Raw genomic sequence first — 22,404 nt, forward strand, 5'->3', positions numbered from 1 at the left:
CAATATGTCTCCATGCTCAATCTACATGCTTTAACACTGGACTTGCACATACACACTCACATACAAACATATATACCCACAAAACACAGACACAGAGCTAGCCGCTTCAATCAGCTTTCTTTTAAGGCTTCTGTAAGGTGCCCTAGTGCCCCTAACATTACCATAATTACAAACAAAATTGTATAAAGGGGCAGCATTACTAGCAAACTATTTATCTGCTCTTGACCTTAAAAAATATCAAGTGAAACAAGTTTTTCCTTTTATTTGAGTTTTATTAAACATTTGCATTTAAGAAAGGCATGACTCTTTATATCTCTGCACAAGGAAAGGTATGAGAATCTTAACATGGGCTTCTCAACCAGAACAAATGTTCAGACCTGACTCCTACGGGGCCGTTTCCTTTGATCTTTACAGTAATGCAGCCCTGGCTTCCCGGCCAGGCAGAGCCAGCTCCATCAAACCAGGCCCAACGGCCCGGTGGCACGGAGACTGGTGACACGGAGTCGAGGTTACCGCATTCATACCGCTTCAGACCTGAGGTTGGTGAGGAGTCACAGTTCAAACACTGACAGACCCAAGTGTCCCTCAACTCTTAAGAGTGGGCCGCCCTCCAACAGAGCAAACAAGAGCTTGAACGTGAGCGGAAAGAGGTGCTGGTTCACTGCACTCCTAGCCACCGTGGGGGTTCGGCCCACCCGTTTTTGGTATCCTGCAGTCTGTAGTCTGAAACTGCACCTACTGGTGCCAGGTAAAAGATGTGACAGCAGGTATATTAAGAAAATAGGTACAATGAATAAAATAAAGGATAGCATATGATATAATGTGTACATACAAGGATCGTTTTTCATTTTTTAATCTGTGAAATGTGAATTAACAGTAGAATGCCAGGCCATTAGTCTAAAAGGCTATGTACGGCTTTCTCAGCCTACGTATGGTCAAAGGATTTTTGTGATGCATCTCGGAGAAAGATTCTTCAGGAACCATTAGGGCTCTGTAGGTCTACTTGCTCTTGTGCATCAGCATCAGCCCCCAGCAAGGAATGCCAGAGGAGCAACTAATAAAATTCCCTGACCAGTCTCGTAAGACAAACAGGAATGAATCTACTTTGCAGTATGCACCTGAACTACAGAGACGAGAAAGGGACAGCGATGGGTGGGTGAGAGACTTGGCGGGAAAGAGAGGGAAGCTCTTTTTTTTTGTTTTTACAACAGCAGCAGATTTCAATGTAACATAATTACTTTAATGATGCATATCTTTAGATACCAAATTGCTCTTTTGATTTAAAAAGCTGGTCAGCCAAGTGTTTGGCAGTCTTTTCATTCCCCAATTTCAATTGTTGCTTATTTATCTATCAGCTCGCATTCCCTAGGCCATTTCTGCCTTTGCTGAACCATGAATGAGTTCAGTCAGCCATCGTCAGATTCAAATTCATGAGACACTTCCTCTGATGAGCTATTCCTGTGGATCCGGCCATCACTTTTCATGCTGTGAAAAGTCTTCTTAAAGGCCTCCATCATAGCATGAGCCAGCTTCTTGGCCTCCAGCTTGCTCTCACACTCTACAGCATGGCAGTCCATCTGGTAGGACAAGTCATCATTGATCTCCCTATAGACCCAAGCAAAGATATTTGGGCTGATGTTGTGGTCAGCAGTGCAGTAGGCTATACGTGCTACCTGAAAGGTATCCATATGGACTGTTGCCTCGCCTTTGAGGTCCAGATGATGCAGCCAGACTTGGAAAGGGCGAATTTCCAGAAGGGCATTAGCTGGGTAAATATCCTCCCTGGCGAGCGTGTGCTTCTTCCATAATTCAATGACTGGTTTCTCTGTGCAGCCTGACAAAAATTGCATCCCTGTTGTGGAAACCTTACCCAAATACGTAACCTGCAAAATAGAGGAAAGATAGGTGAAACACAGACACTAGACTCCAGTGTTGCTTTCTCCCATGCCAGGAAATTTTCCTATATCTGGAAAATACAAGCCATCAAGCAATCCCCTCACCCAAACTTCCCTATTTCCCCACCACTACTGGGAAAAAAAAAAAAAAAAAAAAAAGAGAGAGACTGGTTCCCAGGTATTTGTTTCTTCAAACATTGTTTTCACCACTCAAACCCAAATAAATGTAAAAAATGTTCAGTCTCCAAATTTCAAGGGATTGCACTCTTTTCAGCTCACCTGGAAAAGTCAGGTTGAAAACCCATGCCTGTATCTCTAAGCTCATGATAGCAAGTCTAAGTGCCAGTGAAGCACGTCCCAGGTAGCTGGGATGCCACCCAGCCACCATCTTTATTTATTTATTTAACTATATTTAGATTATTATTAACGGTTGAGATATGATACAAATACTAAGGAAACAGATATTCTTAGTTTGATAACACAAGGCCGCAGGGGGGTCAGAAGACCATGATTACAGCAGAGGATTTTCCACTGTTTAAAAGTTTTGGGTTTTGTTTTCTAAAACAGTCCTATCTTTCCAGCACTTCTGCTGTTCCTACTTCGGTATTAAGCCAGGAATAGCTCAAAACTATTCAATACTGTCTTCAAAAAGTGCTGAGCTACAGGGCTGAGACATCTCTTACATTGATTTAAGAAAATAAGCTGTTAAACAAAATCTAGTAATAAATCCAGCTTAGTTTAATCAAATCATCTCTTTTCCTTTCTGTCTCGCTATTTTGAGTGTATATCCTGTTATCGAATCTGCACAGGAAAGCAATAAGTCTTTTGTGCTCTTACCGTATTTTGTTCACTAAAAATCAAATTCACTGAGTAGTCCCTATCAAAATTGCATATTAAGTGCGTGCAGAAACATTCCCTTAAATCTGTACAGCTGCTAAAGAGGCATTCTTCCATTTACAGCTGAATGGAAAACTATTTAATCTGGGAAAAGAGATTTTCTCTAGAAAAGATAGAGTAACACTACATAAATACAATTATGCAGATAATTCTATTTATTGCTGTTGTCAGAATGCTGCATTTAAGAACAAGTATATGAAAGCAAAATGACTTCTAATTTGTCTCTTGCAGCAGTTACTGTTTGAGACAGAATCTGGTGCCTCTCGCTTCATGTTTTATAACCTCATGTGTATTTTACTCAAGGCATTTGGAGAAAAAGTAATTACATGCACTTTCCAAACTAATTTCTTCAAAATGCTGTATTAAATACACAGTATCAGCTATTTTTATTTTTGATACGCTTTAAAAAAATGCAAAGAAAAATACAGGATCACCATGTTTAAAAACATCAAAAATCCACAAGGAATACAGATTTTGTATTCCGTGCAAACAAAATTTTCCACAAGAAAAATATTTTGCTGCTAGTTTCATAGGTTTTCTTAAGCTCAGAGACTTAAATTAAGCCATAATTAAGGAATAAGCTTACAAAACATTATTGGAAGTCTATGTGGCTTAATCATGCTTGCCAAAAAAGCAATTTCATAGCACTGAAATTTCAAAATAAGAAGTCTTATTCTTTGTCTATAAATATTCATGCTTTGCACTGGGAATATTTTAAATCTTATAAGGCTTTATAATTTTTGGAACAGTGGGAACCACACCAGCTAGAACAGTTAACAAGGCAAGACCTACCAGAGCTTTGTTTTGTTTTATTTTATTAGCGATGAGAGATGAGTTCCCTAAAGTACTGTAGAACAGCATAAAAGAAAACCTCAGAGCTTATAATGCCAACTGAACACATATAAAAAGCACATAAAAGACCAAAGAGGAATGTGGCTGCAACATACTGTGGGGTAGTTCAACACACATTTGCAGTCACACTACTTTGAAAAGATCAAGATCTGTGAGCAACTTTGCATGTTCACAACTATTCATTGTACCCTGCGAAGGTTTGCTCAGTACCACTTCATATTTACAAGCCAGCTAGCAAAAGACGAACGCAGACTGTAAATTAATTGTGCATATGGGGTCAGATTCAAAGCCCACTGCAGTCAGAGAAGTCCTTCACTGACTTCAAGGAGATTTGCACAAAGCCCCTAAACCCTGAGGAAAAGAGAATTAGCATCTTGCTCATGCACTCCGTCACTGCCCAAACACTGCGTTTAATCCCCAGCCACCAGAGAGATCATGCCACAGCTGCAACATTTGTGCCCCAGCCGCTGCTCAGAGAAGACCAGTATCACATGGAGCAAGCAGAGAAGAGTGCCCAGCCCAAGCCCACAGTGCCTGCAGGGCATGGCTGCACTGCGGGCTCCCCTGCGGGACGGCTCCCAGGTGATGCGCAGGCACCTCAGCAGCTGAGGCTGTCCCAGGGGAGCACACGCTGAGTTCACTTTCTCTCTGTTCCTTTTATGGGCTGCCTAGGTCTTGGATTAAAAAATAATAAATCCTGTAATAATGTTACTAGATGAAGAAAAGAGGTGAATTGCTCTGCAAGTGGCCAAGGCAAAGTAGCTAGTAAGAAGGATGGGATGGGATGATGGCTTGTTTACCAAAATGGGACTTAATGGTCTGATTTGCTGTCCCAGTTGTGTCACACTATAACAGTGTTTAAGGAAGCAACTTTCCAAAGGTTGCTACACTACTTTGGATCATCATTATATACATTTGTTTTCGTTTGAGGATGCATTCATAAATATTTATAAGATGCTTAGACAATACAACAAGGAGTCCACAGAAGAGAGAAAAAATAAAACCTTTGAGTCTCTTCTGTACTGTGACTTGCACAGAAACCTCAATGACTAGTAATGTTTTAGGTTTTGTTTAAAAAATAAATAAATAAATCATTTTTTCCCAGTTGAGATGCAAGCATTGCACAAGAACAGCATTACCAAAGCTCTTAGGTAAGATCAATGTTCAACATTTCATCACTTAATCCCTGTTCTGTATCTAGCAGGGGACAATGCAGAGGGACTGGTGAGACACGCTGAGTATTTGGCAAAAAGAAATTAAAAAAAAAAAAAAAAAGAGCAACTCTCTTTTCAGAACAACGATTTCTTCATGATTAAATATCATTCAAATATTATGTGTCACATACTAATCTACTTGGAGCTGGCCAATTTAGTAACTCAGATATTAACATCTGCATAATTGCAGGGATGGTACCAATATGAATTAAAACCGACAAGTGATGGATTTACGGGGCAGCTCTCCCTGACTCTCAGTTACAAGGTTATTCCACAAGCAGTGCTCCCAGCACTTTGGCTCCAAGCACATCATGTCTCCCAGCACACAAACACCTTTTAAAGGAAACATCTTATTTAAACACCCACAAATCGCTGACCACAAACATTGTTGGAGGAAAGCTATCACAGCATAACCGTTTTCCTTTCCAATTTCTACATTCACCAACTGAAGATCAAAGAACAGATTATTCTGTCCATTATCAGATGGAGAAGAAAATTATTTTGAGGCACAAATTCCCACTGGTCGTCTCTTCCATTAAAATCAATGGTGTCTCATCAGTGTAAAGGCAACACGGAGTACGAAAAAAAAAAAAATTTCATCTTTAATAATTGTAAGAGCCAGAAGTGAGGGCACAGAAGGACAAATTATTATTACTTGTGCACATGTAAAACACACTGAAGACGTATCTGAAAAGCAGCATCAACTGTATAGCTTTATTAACTTGGGGACAAGGACTGGCCATAGTCACACTTCAGGCTTAAAGCAGCACCTGTGATAATACAGCACTGAACACCAGCGAATGTTCACTAAATAATGCTTTTTCTTTCTCTGAAACACTGGACGGAAGTCAATGGAAGACGCCCAGGAAGACAATCGATTTGTGACAGCACGACACATCCTTATGGAAGTATCATCCTACATGCACTGAGGTCAACAGCCACATTCCCCCTCTCCAGCCTCAGTGCAACATGGAATAGCCTCAGGTTGTTTGGCATGTGTAAATTATTATCAAGCTGTTGCAGCATTTATTTGATTTGGACACTGTATATTAAGTTTAAAAAAAATAAAAAAAAAGGAATGGAAAAGCCAGTTCATTGCCACTGCGTTAACCTTAAGGAACACAGGCATCTCCTATTGCATCTTCTTCTAAGACAGGAATGTATTTCTTTATGGTTTTTGAAGCACTTTGGTTTGTATGTTCCATTTTTCCAATGAATTCCCAAAAGATCCAACTCACAACAATGTCCTGTGCATGTCTAAAGTTATCTGTATTCTTTCCATCCTCTCTGTGGCAAACTGGCATTTTCCATCTGATTCTTTTCTCACTGGCAAGCTGCTGCCACCCAAAAAGACACCAAATACTTGTGGTTTCAGCACTTCTGAGCTTGCAAACATTCAAACTTTTCGCAAAAGCCAAGATGCTCTGAAGAGCTCCTTATTTTGCTCTAGAGACTTGCCAACACCAATGTCAGTATCCAACAAAACTGTCCTCAACGGAAAAACACTGTACCTTGGCCTTGCATGACATACCTACAGCTATCTGACACTTAGGTGCTTCATGTCAACACACACAAGATTAATCAATGTCATTTTCATGCACTCTGCCAGACATACAAAGCCACCTGAGTATTTTGACACTGTTGTTTTAAATCCCTTCAGTCCAGTAAGGTATAGTGAAAATATGTTTTAATTACTAGGCTCAAAAGCTTACAAACTCTTAAAAGACCGATACAACAGCTGACAGAAACCTTCCCTCTACCACAGCCCAGTTTGTCAGATGTAATATGGGGGTTTCACTTTCCATACGTAACTTCTTTCTTTATAGTTGAGCACACATCATTGACCTTTAGCTCATCTGAGCAAATAACAGCTCAGCTCCTGCATGTGCCAAGCACAGCCTCATGACCCAGCCCTGCAGTGTCCTTTGCTGCTGACCACTCACTGGGCACAAAGGCTCCATCATTACTGGTATGGACTACAAGTCCATACTGCCCCTAAATCATGAGCCTCAACTGGGTTCCTGAAGTCAGGATATCCAATTTCTTTTTCTCTTTCTGTTCCCCATTCCCAGTCTGTCAAATAATACTGCTCCAGGAAAGCAGATCCAAGCTGTAAAGAGGTGTAATTATCGCATTATGCGGGGCAGATGCTCTCTTGGCACAGGAACCTGGCACAGGAACACGTACACACACAGGACTCCTGCCTCCCTTGCTATTCAAGGATATGAACAAAGGGCCATATGGAAAACGAACTACTCAGTTATTTCTTTAATATATTTATTTCTTCCACGCAAGACAATGAGGGTCTTTGTCAACAAAATTAACTAATAAACAAGGTTAACAAAGAAAATAAATAAAAAAAAAAAAAATGAAACAAAGCACTATACTTGAGCCAGTGCCTCTGCATATTTGCAGTCACCAAAGTCCACGCCCTGATATAAAATATGGTATTTGTCACCCAAACAGCACCACCACAAAGTGTAAGAACAGCAGAACAGAAGAAGGTCAAAGCTCCTGCACGGCTGGTCCCAAAGAGGCAATTCAGGGCAGTGGCTGGCCATGGGAGAGGAAGGGGAAAGCCAGCAGGATGCCAGAACTACTCTGTAGAACTACTCTGTAGGAATTGGAGTCTTATGTACATCTTAGCAATGGTGAGTGTCTTCCCTCTGTTGTATGGCTCTCTTCAGCTTTCTTAATATCATCACTGGATGCTTGGATATCTCTGGATTCTCTGTATTCCTCCCTAGTTATCTGCCCTTGCTTCCACTCCCTGAATTAGATATGGTGCTGTTGGATCCCAAGCATCACCTCTTTTTGCTTCAGAGACAAATAACTACATAAATAAAAAGGGCTCGTATCACCACAGCCACTGCCACCTGCACACCTCCCTGTCATGCAGCATGCCACCCTGCCATCCCTGAGCACACAACAGCCTGGCAGGACCATCTGGGAAACCTGCCAGCACCGCAGGGCGTGGGGGCACAGTGCGGCAGTCAGAAAGGCAGCCAGGACACAGGTATTGCTGCAATGGGAACTCACACAACTTCCCTGGCTCCCCAGCCAGGAAGTCCCAGGGTTCGCTCACTAGGGTTTGCATGGCTCTGAGCCCTGAAGTGGGATTTTTCATCCCCGGCAGAGCTGGGATGCAAGCAGGCCTGCAGCAGGCTTCCTGGTACGTTTATTTCACTACAAGCAGATCCAGCTGCAGTGCCACATACAGCACTCCCTGCTCACAGCCAGCCCCACGCAGCCCCCCCTGCCAGCCGGCTGCCCGCGGCCCAGCCCGGCCCTCCTCGCCTGCAGGCCAGCGGCGCTGGGAGGCAGAGCCAAGGAGCACTTTTGGCGCTGGAGGAAAAACAAAAATATCCCAGACATTCCACCGGGTCACTAAGCAAATATTGTGAATTGCGTTCAAGCAACGCTTGCTCAAGACCCAACAAACTAACTCGGTCAAGAAGAGAGAAAAAAGGCCGCACAGTTTCCCTCCGCCCGTCAGGGCTGCTTTGCCCACACTGAGGCCATCCAGCCAAAGCCTTTGCAGCACAAACACGGGGGCTTTGTGGGAACTGCTGGGCTCCTCTGCACACAGAAATACTCAGTGAGGGCAGTAATGCGGCTTGCAGAAGTATGTAAAGAAGTGTTTTATTTTGGAGAAGCAATTCAGAGGGAGAACAGTCTGAGCCGGGCAACTGTCTAATGGAAAATAACCATCGAGTCTGACGGCTGCCCTCCGGTTTAGGAGGGAGGGGAAAAAACACCCCTCGTTAACATCTGATTCATGCCGAGGAACCGACGCACAGCTGCAGAAAAAGCAGGGAGCATCAGCAGGCATGGGGCTGGTGGCCAGGCCTCCTGCTGATGGCACTTTGGGAGGGCAGCAGGGGACACTGCGCTGCGCCGGGGCTGAGCACAGCCCTCCCTCCTGCCTAGCCAGCTGCCACGGCGTGGGGCGAGGGGGAAACGCTGATGTTTGGCAAGTTTCATATTTGGTAAATAAATGTGCTGGAAAAGAAAAGATTTACTCTTTACAGCTTAATTGGTAGACACTGAGAGGAATAAAAGCAAACAAGAAAAAGCCCACTGGTTCCACAAGCCAAACAGCCGGTACAGGATAAATAAGGCAGCAAGCGGAGCTCTCATTTGGAAACACAACCCTGAGAAATGCAGCGGTCTGAGCTTTTCACCTTGTATTACATCAGGCTGCTGCTCAACAAGCTTCTTTATAAACCACCCAGGGTATTAAACTACTGTCCTCAGTTAGACCTAAGAGCAACTTGCATCCAGCAACCAGGAGGCTCCGTCTTACTAGCAAAGCCCAGTTAACCAAGCCCAAAGTCAACCTCAGGCAGCGCCAGCTTTTCATCCCTCACAGCACCACTCCGCACAGCCTCCCATTAACAACAAAGGGATATTCTTTTGCATTTAATTTTTCACTGGACAAGAAACTCTTTCTGTGGTTTGGCTTGCGGGGATGAGTCTGAAAAGAAATCAAGTGGAACTGGCAAACTGAAATTAGCTTGTACTCAGAGACACTTGGGTCCTGATGTGAGTGAAGATTTACGCTGCGCTATTTAAAACCCAAGGAATCACATTAGTTCTAACAGCGATTAAAAAAGGTTGCAGAGCAAGACATAACTGAATGAACAAAGATCATACGCAACCTCAGCAGGGCTGCTGGACACCCTACTGTACAAGCTGATGATTACTTATATTCCTAAATATTTTCTTTATCTTGCTATTTAGATCATTTTTGTCTTCTGTCTCATTTCCTTGCCTCAAATAATTTCCTTTCTCTATGCCCAGTAACCATTGGGTTGAAATGCTTTCCTGGATACCCTTAAGTCATTTCTTGCTGTCTTTCAGGAGGCTTCCCAAGGCGAGGAGAGGAGATGGGGAGGCAGCCAGGGAAGTTAGAAGAAAACCAGCTCATACTCCAGTTACTACTTGTAATTATTTAAGACTTCCCTTCAGACAAAATCCCTTCAAAACTTCTCCTCTACCATCTCAAAACCTTCACTTTGAGAAGATCCTTCTGCCAGGAGAAAGTGGCGTAAGTGTGTGTGAGCATGATCTCCCCCAAAACAGACATCTATCTTTACTTTCATGCTCAAATTACATTATTTTTTTCCTACACATTCTTTATGACATTTACATCAGGTTGAAACTGAGCATGGAAATCTGATTAAGTAACTCATCATGCTCAAGAAAGCTTTTCGGCCCCAGGTTCCTCACAGCTGCTGTCTCGTAACAGACGGAGGAAAGGAGCACATGGGTGGAGGGGGGGAATGGGCTGGTTGCGTTTATTTTGTTCCCCTTCCTTTCCAACCCACAGAAAGCTCATTTTGGCACCAGTCCTACAAAAACTTCTCCAATTGTACTTAATGGAGCATGCAAAGGGCGAGTGCAGGCGGCTGTATAACATGGGCCACTGTTTCCACCGAGACGTGTACTTTATATACTCTCCAGCACTTTGGACACTGACGTACTCCCAGAAAGCCATGCAGAGTGCATGTTTTTCAGGATCTTTTATGGTTAAGAGATTTGTCCCAAGGGTTCCTCTCTTTGAGCATTCCCCATGAGATCCTTGTATTTTCCTTTAGTTCTTCCTTTCAAAAGAAGATGCCAAGTAATAAAAATGAACAAAGCCTGTGTTACTAAGATATTGAGTTCTGGAGACCAAATATCTCAACTCCACTTGCTTCCTGGCACAGCTTGACAACACCTGAAATTAAGAGCCAAAGGGAAAGAATCCAACATCAGTGATGGTTGAAGATGACTATAAATTATTTTTGTATTTCAAGAAACAAGAAACATTAGGCCTACATTACATGAGGAACAGGGATAAAAACTTAAAAAGCAGTAAACTAAACCATTACAGCTCTTCCCCCCACTGAGTGCTGCAAGAGCAGTAAAATTCAAAAAAAAAAAAAAAAAAAAAAAAATCAGTAATTACGAAACAAACCACAAAGACACGAGAGAGTCCCAGAAATGGCAGCACTTATTCCTTCCGCTATCCTCCACATACTGCAAATGAAATGCATTCCCTGAAGAGAAAGGCAGACCACAGAAATATCACCCCCCATATAAATGTAACTAGTCCCGCATCTGCAAAGTCTCCTATTAAGGTACTCAATCATTAGTTTTACATCTCCTTCATGCATCACTATGTGAAATGAGTTGCATGACTTAGCAAAACCCTTAGAGATTTTTTTCCAGCTCTCACAATTTATAGCATATCCATGAAAAGTCTTATTCCAAGGCTGCAGAAGAAGATATACTCTGCCTACAACTGGGCTGCAACTCCTACACTGCAGCAAAGAGAAACAGACCTTGCATATTTCAACACAGCAAAAGGCACTAAATACATTATTAAAAAGAAAACATAGTTAAACTCTTTTTATTGCTAAATAAGTCCTTAGATAAAAATATGAATGATCAATCAGATATAGGTTTGTTTAATCAAATTGTAGATTGGGGGCATAGCAAACCAGGCTCTGTACAGGCAGCAAGAATTCATCGCTGCCTCTAAGGTTCATGACACCATTTTACCATTCAACCAGAAGTTTCCCACTCAACCACACAACAGTATGTTAGCAGACTAAACAAAAGATTTTTAAAAAACAAGCACATCCCATAGAGTAGCTATAAGGCTAGAACATGATGATGCCATACAGATACCAACTCATTGCAAAAGCCATGGTTTACAGTGCCTCCAAAGTCCTGTTTTCACAATGGATTTAGTGTTGGCCTGTGCCTTCAACACAGTCAGTTTCCATTTGGCTAGGATGGGTAATCTTATTCCAGCCAGCACAGAAATAGCCAAAAGTGATTCTCAGCCCCACCTGAGCACCCAGAGAACTGGGCAGTGATGCAGGGTACCTGGGCGCTGAAGAGGTTCATCTCCTCCAGGCAACATGACATCTTTTACAGCCACTTGAAACAGGAGCCTCCCTTCCATCTGGCTAATTTAATCCCAACATCACCTGTATGCTTCCCCCAGAAAAGCTGTGTTACCCCCAGCCCACTCTCTTGGCATACATTTCAGCTCTAAGGCCACGTAAACCTACACAGCAGCCAGAAAGCACTGCCCAGACCTGCCTGGAGCAAAAACCAAGAAGTGGAGACTTCTCTGGTACCCATTTCAGCCAAGATGAAAGGAAGATGAAGCCATGGTTTGGAGAGGCTAGAAGGCAGCACTCCAAAGTGGAAGACTTTCTGAAGGAGAGAAGGGGAGCAGGGCAAAGGTCCTTTTCTCTGGGGGCAGCTTTAGTTATCACTGCTGCAATTTAGATATCCGTTATAGCAGCTTTCCCGCAGAGTAATTCGGAAGGCTGCAGGTCAGACCAATCACTATTCACACCAGTTGTACAGCAAAGTCCTAAGAGCTCCCTTCATTCCCACAGTTCATCTCTCTGGTATTACAGAGGTCATTGCTTTTACAAAGGGCAGAAAACTCATTTTCATGGTTTCCACTGGCCCTGAAGTTGACTTTGCAAAGATTTAGTGACAAAATCTATAGTAAATAACCTTGCTGCTGCTCATTTTGACAGAATACAACCTGGTGCAAATTTTAGGGATCTAAGGAAAAAAAGAAACTACTTCTGATGAAAATGAGACATTCACTGTTTTTCTTGACACTTACTGTCCTCACAAAACAACAAATACCTGGCGTTAAAAATACAATAATCAATATCATTATATAGGGGTCCATCTTCCAGTTCTTAGCCAAACAAAACTCCTATCTTGATTTTAAAAAAGAAGAATGCTCTAATTTGTATTTGCAGAGGATCTCTGTATTTGTATGAAGAGTAAAAAAGAAGGGATATAAAGATACAGTGCCAAAACACAATGGTAGGATCAATACTGATTCAGAACGACCACTGAGCATCACACTCATCTGTTCTCTATAGCCCACATTGCTTTAGGAGAAGTTAAGGTAAAAGAAATACAGCAGCAGCTCCACTCATTCCCATTTTTAATCTTCCTCTTGGCAGCCTGGCAGTCGCTGGGACTACGCAGCAAAGCTGTGGGCAGCAGGGAGCCCAGCAGGTGCTCTGCCACTGAAGCTCAGGCACCTTCATTCCAGTTGCTGCTTGCCCTAAGCAAGGATGAGAGGATCAGCACTGGATAAAGCAACACTACTCTCTGAAATCACTCTTGAGCATGACAACAAAAGACAAATTCCTGAAGCAACGAGTGTTACAGGCTGTCTGTGGTGCTGTCTCTAAGCAAAATGCATCCCTCCTGTGAAGCACAGGCAATTCTGCAGCATGGTATTCTGTAATGGTAATTCTGCAATGAGGTCTCACCACCCAAAAGTGAATTAACATTGCTAGCTATGACCGCAATATTTATCCTGTAAAAATCTCTGAAGCCTGATGATTGTTTTCCAGATAAACAATTCAATGCTTTCCATCAACAAGGTGTTTTACAGCTCCCTAATAAATGCAGTTTATCTTCAACATACACTGACAATTTTCCATATATTTTTTGAAAATATTTAATAGAATAGACATATCTTTTTAAGAGCTTAATTGTTCTTCACCATATCGAACTAAGAGTCCAAGCAGTACATAACGCATAATGCTTTCCGTGGTATCAGACAGATGGGGAAGAACAAAGCAGCAGGGCCTGAACTGACAAAGCAATGGCCAAGATTGGAATAAACAGCCCACAGGGGAAGGTTTTTCTTCCCCACACAGCAGGAACCAAATTTTTCAAGGCACTTCAATAAAGCCCATGGGGTTTAAGTGCTCTCCGCTTGTTTTGAGATACTGACAGAGAGATTTTCAACAAAGCAGACAGCAACATGTGTCAAATGCGCTAAGAGAAACCGACCCCTCTTTCAGTATCCAGAAATACAGATAGAAATTTGGCAAGAGAGATGGGAGTTTGCATTAGAAATATGAGGATTACTCATCTTCTAAAATTTTGTAGCTTTCCCCACCTAAGCTTAAGTGAGCAAAGTCAAAGCATCCCAGCTCTCAAGGAGCCTGATGCAATTCTGTTACGATACACAAGTGTACTTCCAGCCACAGGCTTGTAGCCGTCAATACATCTCTCCTAACAGTCTGTTTTCCTACCAAAGCTGTTATTACTTTGGTTAAATTATTTTAAATAGAAAACAACATATATTTTAGTTTTAATTATGCACAAACTTATGAGAGACAGCATAATAGACAGAAAACAGCATTTTGGGTAACACTGAATTTACTGTATGCTGAACATCTAGATATTTACAGTAAAAGCACACACTGTACTACTTGTCCCCTATCATCTGTCTCTATCTTTCTACTCCTCTCCTCTGCTGCCTCTTCAAAACAAGCCAACATCTCTTGGGCTGAAATCAGGTAGAAGATTCTTTAATGACAGAGCAAAGCCATGAACAGCATTAAAGTTCAAACCACGTATGCAAAAATCAAATCTGAACAGGCCAACCTGGCTGTTCTTGTGGGGGGATATTATTTAAAAGAAAATTCCTGCTTCTACAAGAAACTCACACACACAAAAAAATACTAATAATTTTAAAGAAAAGAGAGAGAAGAAAAAGTGTTTATCACTGCAGGCAAGGGCAGCCAGCACATGATGCTTCTTTGGAGGATCGTGTTTACCTTTCTTTCCCAAGGAGAAAAAGCTGAGATACAAGTTAGTCCCTACCTGAAAAACCAAGACACACAGCAGACAGTATAGATTCTAATTTGTCTTCTTGTTTTGTCATTAGTGAGATAAGATTTTAATTAAAGAACATGGACACAAAACAACTGCATTTCCCTTCTCACAAAAGTACTAAAGAGAGATTATAAAAATCTCCACGTTTAAAACGTGTCCACGGCAAGAACAACAGAGTCCTGCAGTGTACAGGCAGCAAGATCAAGCAGTGTGCACCACTGAACTGGGACCTGGCCCTTTGGTGGATGAACTCGTTAACAGCAAGAAGTGGCATTAATGCACCATATTGTAATGCCTGTCACAGCCTTAGGTATCTCAAACCCAAGAAATTGCTTAGCTTAGCAGAGCAACAACTTCCTATGCGCATACACAAAGTGACACTACACTATTCTAACAGGATATGATAAACATGCGCATACTACAAAATAATTCCATTGAATTATTTATAACACCTTTATCTTAAAGAAGCATTTAGCAAGCTATATCATCTAAATATAAAGAGCAGCTGCTTAATGTCCCAGAATACACCAGCTCCAGAGTTTAGAAGAGGAGATGATGAATAGTGTTACCAAGAGAAACTGCGAGGGCAGTTTATGAGGGAGCAGTGTAATTAACCAAATGGAAATTTGGCTCCAGCAGCCATGCTCAGAGTACTACTCTTGCAAAAAAAAAAACAGACACAGAGGTTTCAAGTGATTGCCGTGCTCAGGATACTGTGTCTCTCATTCCCAGTACAGCATCATTAGGAGCAGTGCCTGCTAACAACATATGGCAGTGCTGCCTTGACACCAGTACGTCTGCTACTCTCCCACTCACTTTGCAGAGCAGGTCTTGGCTGTTATAATCACCCAGGAGTTAGCAAATGCAAAGGAGAGGTAGCCATGAAGCAAGGTAACTTCGCTGCTTTCTTGCATCTGACTTCTTTCCTCCTTTCCACTCGCTCTACTTTCTTCCTGTCCAGGAAAGCAGGGCTGGCAGTGGGCAAGTGCCACAACAGCACTGCTGCACAGGCTGCCTGATGGAAATGGGTGTGAGCTGCATTTGCTCAGGACAGAGTCAAGACACAGAGTGGGGAAGCCATGAAAACCACAGCAAGTGGGATTAGTGGAGATGTGGAACAGGGTAAGAGGCACGACAGGACCCCGAAAAAGCTCTTGCTGAAGATGCTGCTGTTCCCAAGGTGGACAGCAAACCTGAGGACACATGATAGCGTGTGGAAGTCCCTGAATGATCCATAAGAATACCTCTAGGCTTCTTATAGCACCTCAAATAGAGATAATCTGATCATAAATTGATGATTAGAATGAACGTTGAATAGTTTACCCAGACATTTTTAATTTAAGATATTGGGAAGAAATTCTAGAAGGTGAACAGAAGAAATTCCATGAAGTGGTCCAAAGGAAGTACATCTCACGGGTGGGTCATTGCTGTGGAGGATACCAGCCAGAAAAGGCTAATAAAAACAGAGAAGCTGTGAGATCCCAGCAGAACTGCCACCTGTGCTCTCCTGGAGGTGGTCCAAGAGGATGACGGCACAGTACCACACGCCAAAGTGAAATCTACTCTCTATTATGTAAGGCTGCTGTACTTGGGAAAAAATACATAACTAGCATGATTAAGTTTAGCAAGCGAGAACTTAGGGCAAAAATCATTTTGGCTACTACTTACAGATTGGGTCTGGACTTGTGTTACAAACCACCTGGAAAAAATCAGGAAACCAAACATTTCTCTTTGATGTGCAGCAAACTGTTCTAGAGAGCTTCTTTTTAAAAGGCAAACGGCCTTTTCATTTCACACTTTAGGCAAAGGAGACAATGTCCTTCACACTTTCCAGCTAACAATCAGACTTACACAATGCAAAATCAGGTATAAACAAAATCTTGTATTGAAACTAATTAAATCGAAGGTGCAATTGCAAAAGACAAGTTTCATCTTGCTTGTATTCTTCCCCAATCCCAGCAACCACGCTTCTACATGTAGACACTTATTTTTGAAAGGGAAAAAAAGTAAACACACACAATGCAGATCGCACACAAAACAACAGAACAGGAAGTTGTGTCCAAGAGTTTCCTACACGTGTGGAAAAGGACATAAAGCTCAGGGCTTGTCAGCTGGCATAATCATTATCTTAGGCCTTGAAGAATTCGCTAAGATTCAACAGCAGAGGAACACAAATCCTTCCACACAGATGGATAAAGCCATACACAGCAGCCTTCATAACGCTCAGGGAAGACTGAGTTAGGCTAAGGGTACAGTCACTCTCCTTGATCACTCTATAACCTGCTACTGAGCACATACTCTCCTAATCCAAGTTTCTTCTGCTTCTTATAAAGCCCTCAGCAGATGATGCTCACATGAAGAAAATCCTAACTACACCTGAAGGACATCATCACATACACAGCACTGCTGGAAAAAACAAAGAAGAGCTACTGATGATCTTTTTTCCAACAGATATCAGCTTGAAGTTACTAAGAAATTATTGTGTGTGTGTTTATATATATATGTGTGTGTGTGTGTGTGTGTCATGGAATGGGTTGTATTGGAAGGGAACTTAAAGACCACCTAGCTCCAACACCCCTGCCATGGCAGCGACACCTTCCATTAGAACAAGTTGCCCAAAGCCCCATTCAACTTGGGCTCTTTTTTTCTTATTATTAGTAAAAAGATACACTGGTGTCCAACTCTTTGATAGCAAAGCAACAGACATCAGGAACTCACCAAGGTCATGGCGCAAAAATTACCTAAAGTTAATTAAATTACCTAAAAAATTTATTTCCAGTCCTCGGTATCAGCCCACGTAGATTTATTTTACGTTTTGGCAGCACAGAGCACAGCAATGCTCTTCAGAGTTCCCACTCTCCTCAGAGCAACTTCGTGAAGAAGAGCAACAGCAGAAATAAAATGTGATTTTGACATTCCTGAACAAGAAAAGGCAAAAGAGCTGGTTGGGATACCTGGACAGGGAGAAAACTGAGGGCAGAACTGGGGGCCCTAGTAACAGTCACAGGCAATCCTGCAAGCTAACACCACCGAGGAAAAACAAATGCTCCTCTCCTTGGCAACAGCATTATTCATACTTTTCCCAAAACTTTATGAGTCCTATGATATGGCCTTGTTTGATCTGTCATAACCAAGATAAACTGGCCACTAAAACAGTGTGAAGCAACTGCAAAGCCCTGGCTCTGGTTCATAGCACGAATACCACGTTGTCAGACAGATGACTGTCTACAGTATTTCTGCTGCCCTTGAGTTAGTCCAAGCCATCGCCCAAGAGGAAGGTTGCCTGGGCTTTGACCTGCTCTTCACAGGGTCACCAGCATTTGTGAAGTGAAAGAAACAAATACAACCTTAACCTCCAGCAGAGAAAGCAGAAATGTGGTGGCCAGACCAGCCTCTTGCGCCATGACATCTGTCATTTGGCGCAATCCCCTTGTTTTTAATGTCTTTTTGGTGTCTGTTGCTTCACCTCTACTTCAGTCGCACATTCCATGGCTACTTGCATTAAAGGGTTTGAACTGATACACAAATCCAGAAACCTCACAGAGATCTGACAAGAAAATACAGAAGATTTCCTATACTGTTTTTCGGTGTGGAAATCTATACATACAACTAGCTGCCTGATACATCAGGTTTAGGGAGCTGGGCTTGTTCAGCCTGGAGAAGAGGAGGCTCAGGAGTGGCCTTATCGCTCTCTGAAAGTACCATAAAGGAGGCTGTAGCAAGGTGGGGTTGGTCTGTTCTCCCACATGCCTGGCGACAGGACAAGAGGGAACAGACTAAAGTTGTGCCAGGGGAGGTTTAGGTTGGATATTAGGAAGAACTTCTTTACTGAGAGGGTTGTTAGGCATTGGAATGGGCTGCCCAGGGAAGTGGTGGAGTCACCATCCCTGGAGGTCTTTAAAAGACGTTTAGATGTAGAGCTTAGTGATACAGTTTAGTGGAGGACTGGTTAGTGTTAGAGGTTGGACTCGATGATCTTGGAGGTCTCTTCCAACCTAGACGATTCTGTGATTCTGTGGTTCAGTAGTACATCAGCGTCACGTAGGTAATGTGGGACTACTGAAGCTTCTCATAACAGATGAGAGTGAAGCCGTGGTGCCATATGGTGAATGAGAACCAGGAGCCAAGATAAATAACTCTGCTTGTCCCTAACGTAGCCGAGGCACCATTGTAACAGCTGTGTTGCCCCAAAACTAAAACAGAAAAGGATCAAAAGCCCATTCTGCTGGCTTACAACATCTTCTGGCATGATCAAAGCTATCAGGAAGGAAATCTTGTGGTCATACATAGATGACACATTTGCTTGGATGAGTCAGATTAGCAAGTAAAGTGCAGAAAAGATATTGTGCAAGGTATGCGTGATCTCTTTAGGCTGACAGAGAAGGAGAAGAATCCCAAAAGGACATAGTATACTAAAATAGAGCCACTGACAAAGCCTGGAAATCCCAGAAGATCAGATAAAGAGCTTCTCATCACCATAGCATCAGCACAGCCGTAGCACGAACATAACCTCCTTCTCTGTTTCTAAACATACCCTGCAAAGCATTCCTACCAAAATGGGCTGGCTGCCGGGGAGGATGGCACAGGGGGGGAGTGCTGCCCTGGGCGGAGGCAGCAGTGGGAATCCAGCCCGATCACCCACACCCTCTCTAGCACCCTGTGCTGTGGCATCTTCACCCAAAGCACACTGGAATAAGAGTGGCCCTGTACCCAACTGGTCTCCCCAGCAGTGAGCAGGGTGATCAGGGTGCTCACCTTGAGAGCAAGAGATGGGGTTCATACGTTGGTGCCCCACCTCTCAGCTCCAGCCGGCAGAGCTCCGCTCCAGCTGGCCACACCGGAGCAGCACCCACTCTGTCAGTGGTGCTGCGGGGCTCTGAGCACTGCCAGCAGGTCAGGGCTGAGCCGTCAGACCTTCTTACTTTTTCCTTTTTTCCGTTTTTAAACAAATTCTAAGCGAGTGGTCAAGGTATGTACATCCTCAGCATTTTATGGGCATCATATGCTAAATGCTAAAACTTTAGTATAAGCTAAAACTTAGACGTTTACTTCTGTTACTACTGTTGTTACTTCTACTATCCAACATTGCCAATGGAAACCTGTATGATAAAGAATAGTAGTACACCAGGTTATATGAATGCAGTACAAAATGTTTGGATTAACTTCCTAAACACCTCTTCAAGGTTCAAGAACGGAAAGTCATAAGACAAACATTTGCCTAAGGCAGGTCACTGCTACTTGGGAGGAAAATAGAAAAAGTGTTCTACTTACTTGTTAAGATAAAAATGAAGAATAACTTCCCATTTTGGGCCTTTAAAGGATAAACTATTTCTGTTACGCTGCTATTAAACCTGTTTATAGTTCTACGACCATGAAAAAGGAACATCACACTTCCATAATGATTGCAATTATCAGTCATTAAGGATGCCACTCATAATGCAGTACAAATGCTGTACAAAAATATTATAACTTTGGCCAATAACATTTATTTTTATCTCAATTAAGCAAAAGCCTAGAAAGTAGCCTTCTTTGCAAGTTGAGTACAAAGCAGAAAACATACAAAGATTTTGTCCTTGACACATCTGCATACTGATCTCTAGAGCACTCAATGTCACAAAAAGGCATCCCACATTGGTACCCATATTCAATGCACAGACATTTGTGAGATTAAATTATATAATTTGGAAAAAAAAGATTTCTGAAAACTTCACGTTTGATTGGCATTTGCAGTTAAAAGCTAAAAGGCAGCATTTTAAAATTCTGAAATTTCAATCCTGGTCTGATATGACCTCCCACCACAGGATGCTAACATTTAAAGGGCTGTTTGGAGAATGCTGGATATCATCTGTGCCCAGTGTAAGTCAGAAAGACACACAGATGTCAGTGAAGCTACAATCATTCACCCCAGCCAGGGCTATGTGATTACCACCAGGCATGATCTGAAGCAAGGAACCAACCTGCAGTGGATAGGACCAACTTCTCCCTCTTTTGTGAAAACAGTCGTTAAACTTAACAGTGCTGTGTGACAGATTGACTCGAGGGAGAATGACAATTATTTCTTATCTGATGAGATATCCTATCTTCATTAGGAACTAGATGGTTCCTAATGAATGATGGCTCTACCTAATGATAGATGGCTCTACCAGGTGCATTTATTCTGAAATACTGCTGAAGTTCTCTTTCAACAGCTACCTTCACAGTTACACGTGTACACCAGTAGACTGGAGTTACCCTTTAATCTCACAAAAGAGAATTAGATTGATGTCACACAGTCTGAATAGTAATTATACTATAAGCTAGAAACTGCTCACTGTAATAAAACCAGTTATAAACAATTCTAGATCCACAAAGTATGACGGATGACTTGTTATGGCACTGAATAATGTTTTAAATATTGCATTGCCTAAATTCCAGCACACCCTAAATTGGAATATGGTCATTTAACTCAAATTCGATTCACACCAGAGCTTTGCTTGACCTATAGTATCTTAATTTAAAGCTATGGATTACAGCTAGTTGCTCACAATTAACTTTGCCAAGGAGGTCAATTAAATGTGATGCTTTGTTTGATTTTTTTTCTTGATAAAAAAAATAAATGGGCAAGCTACAGGAAGGTTTGGTTCTATAAGCACAACACAACCTCAAAGTGTCAAAACAAAACTTGGAAGCAACACTAAGGCTGGCTGAAAAAACAAGCACTGCCCAAAGAGCAACAGGTTGGATCTAGCAACAGATGCAGCAGCTTGAACATCTGCCTCCAACATCAACACCATGGCACCTTCCAGGAAACAAACGTTCTAGCAAACCAAACAAAGACCATTTTCAATGGGTATTTTGAAACTTTGATCCACCTTCAGCAAGCAAGTTTTTGTTTTCTTTTTTCCCCCTCACAATTCCTCCTACTATATTTCTGGAGGGCAATGTTTGGAAAGATGATGGCTCATTTTTGTTGCTGCCTGACAGCTAATCAAGTTTGATGTTTATATTGTACTGGGATAAAGAAATGTCAAACCAGATACTTTAGTATATTTCTGAAGGCAGTAATTTAACCTTCAGCAATTCCATTTGATTCAATGCTGTCTACAGACTTGTGACTAGTTGTATTTTAGATCCTTGCAACCTGGTTACAGATATATGCCCTTCCCCTGTTAGATTGCTGGGTCTGGAGTGCCACTCGGTGGCCGAATACAGCACTCCTGTGGTAGCAGACATCTATCTAAAGCCAGCTGAGTGGATATGCAACCCACCAAAGTAGTCTTGTTGAGTCTACAGTTTGGGACACTCTGGATTTGGAAATAATCATTCTGCAGTTGCTTATATGACAGCCTAACACAACATAAAAACATTCTTCTTCCTCATACGAACTCTGTCCATGGGATATTGGTGACGGCCAACACTTCCTTGGTGAACCAGGGGACCTCCAACTCTAGAAGCTGAATTTCTCACCTCAGGTTAAAAAAAAAGCTCCATAGCTGTAATAAGCTGTAACAAGCACATCCTCTTGTGCACCACGCACAGAGATTGACCTGTAATGCACCTTCACCAGGGGCTAACTTGGGACCTGGTAGCTCTGAGGGGCTTGTATTTATTTCTTTATCTCAACCTAAACAACCAGTTCATTCACAGAAGCTGACACAGCTATTGCAAACAGGGAAGGAATCAGAAGCTAAGATGGAACATTCCACCAGCAGCTTGAAAAGCTGGGAACATCTCCTTATGGCACCACTTGTGCACTGCCATCATGGAAGAAAAAGCTAGCATTTATTTGCTTGCAGTACCTCATAAGTGCAAACCAGAGCTGACCTTGCATCACTCTGATGCAGCCAGTCTCAAGGGCAAAGCACTCCCTGTACCATCAGAAAACCTCAACTTCCTCT

The 22,404-nt window shown here is 42.4% G+C and overlaps 1 protein-coding gene across 1 annotated transcript in view; it reads right to left on the reverse strand.

Annotated features, from left to right (window-relative positions):
* Nucleotides 1-251: 251 nt before the first annotated feature.
* PID1 (phosphotyrosine interaction domain containing 1) overlaps nucleotides 252-22,404 on the reverse strand; it is an 83,583-nt gene continuing 61,430 nt past the window's right edge. The window contains exon 3 of the mRNA XM_068691517.1: nucleotides 252-1,883. Coding sequence (XP_068547618.1) covers nucleotides 1,407-1,883 — 477 coding nt within the window. The 3' untranslated portion in view covers nucleotides 252-1,406. The remainder of the gene's footprint in view (nucleotides 1,884-22,404) is intronic.

This window comes from Anas acuta, chromosome 9 (assembly GCF_963932015.1).
Source record: "Anas acuta chromosome 9, bAnaAcu1.1, whole genome shotgun sequence".
In the NCBI taxonomy this organism is placed as follows: domain Eukaryota; kingdom Metazoa; phylum Chordata; class Aves; order Anseriformes; family Anatidae; genus Anas; species Anas acuta.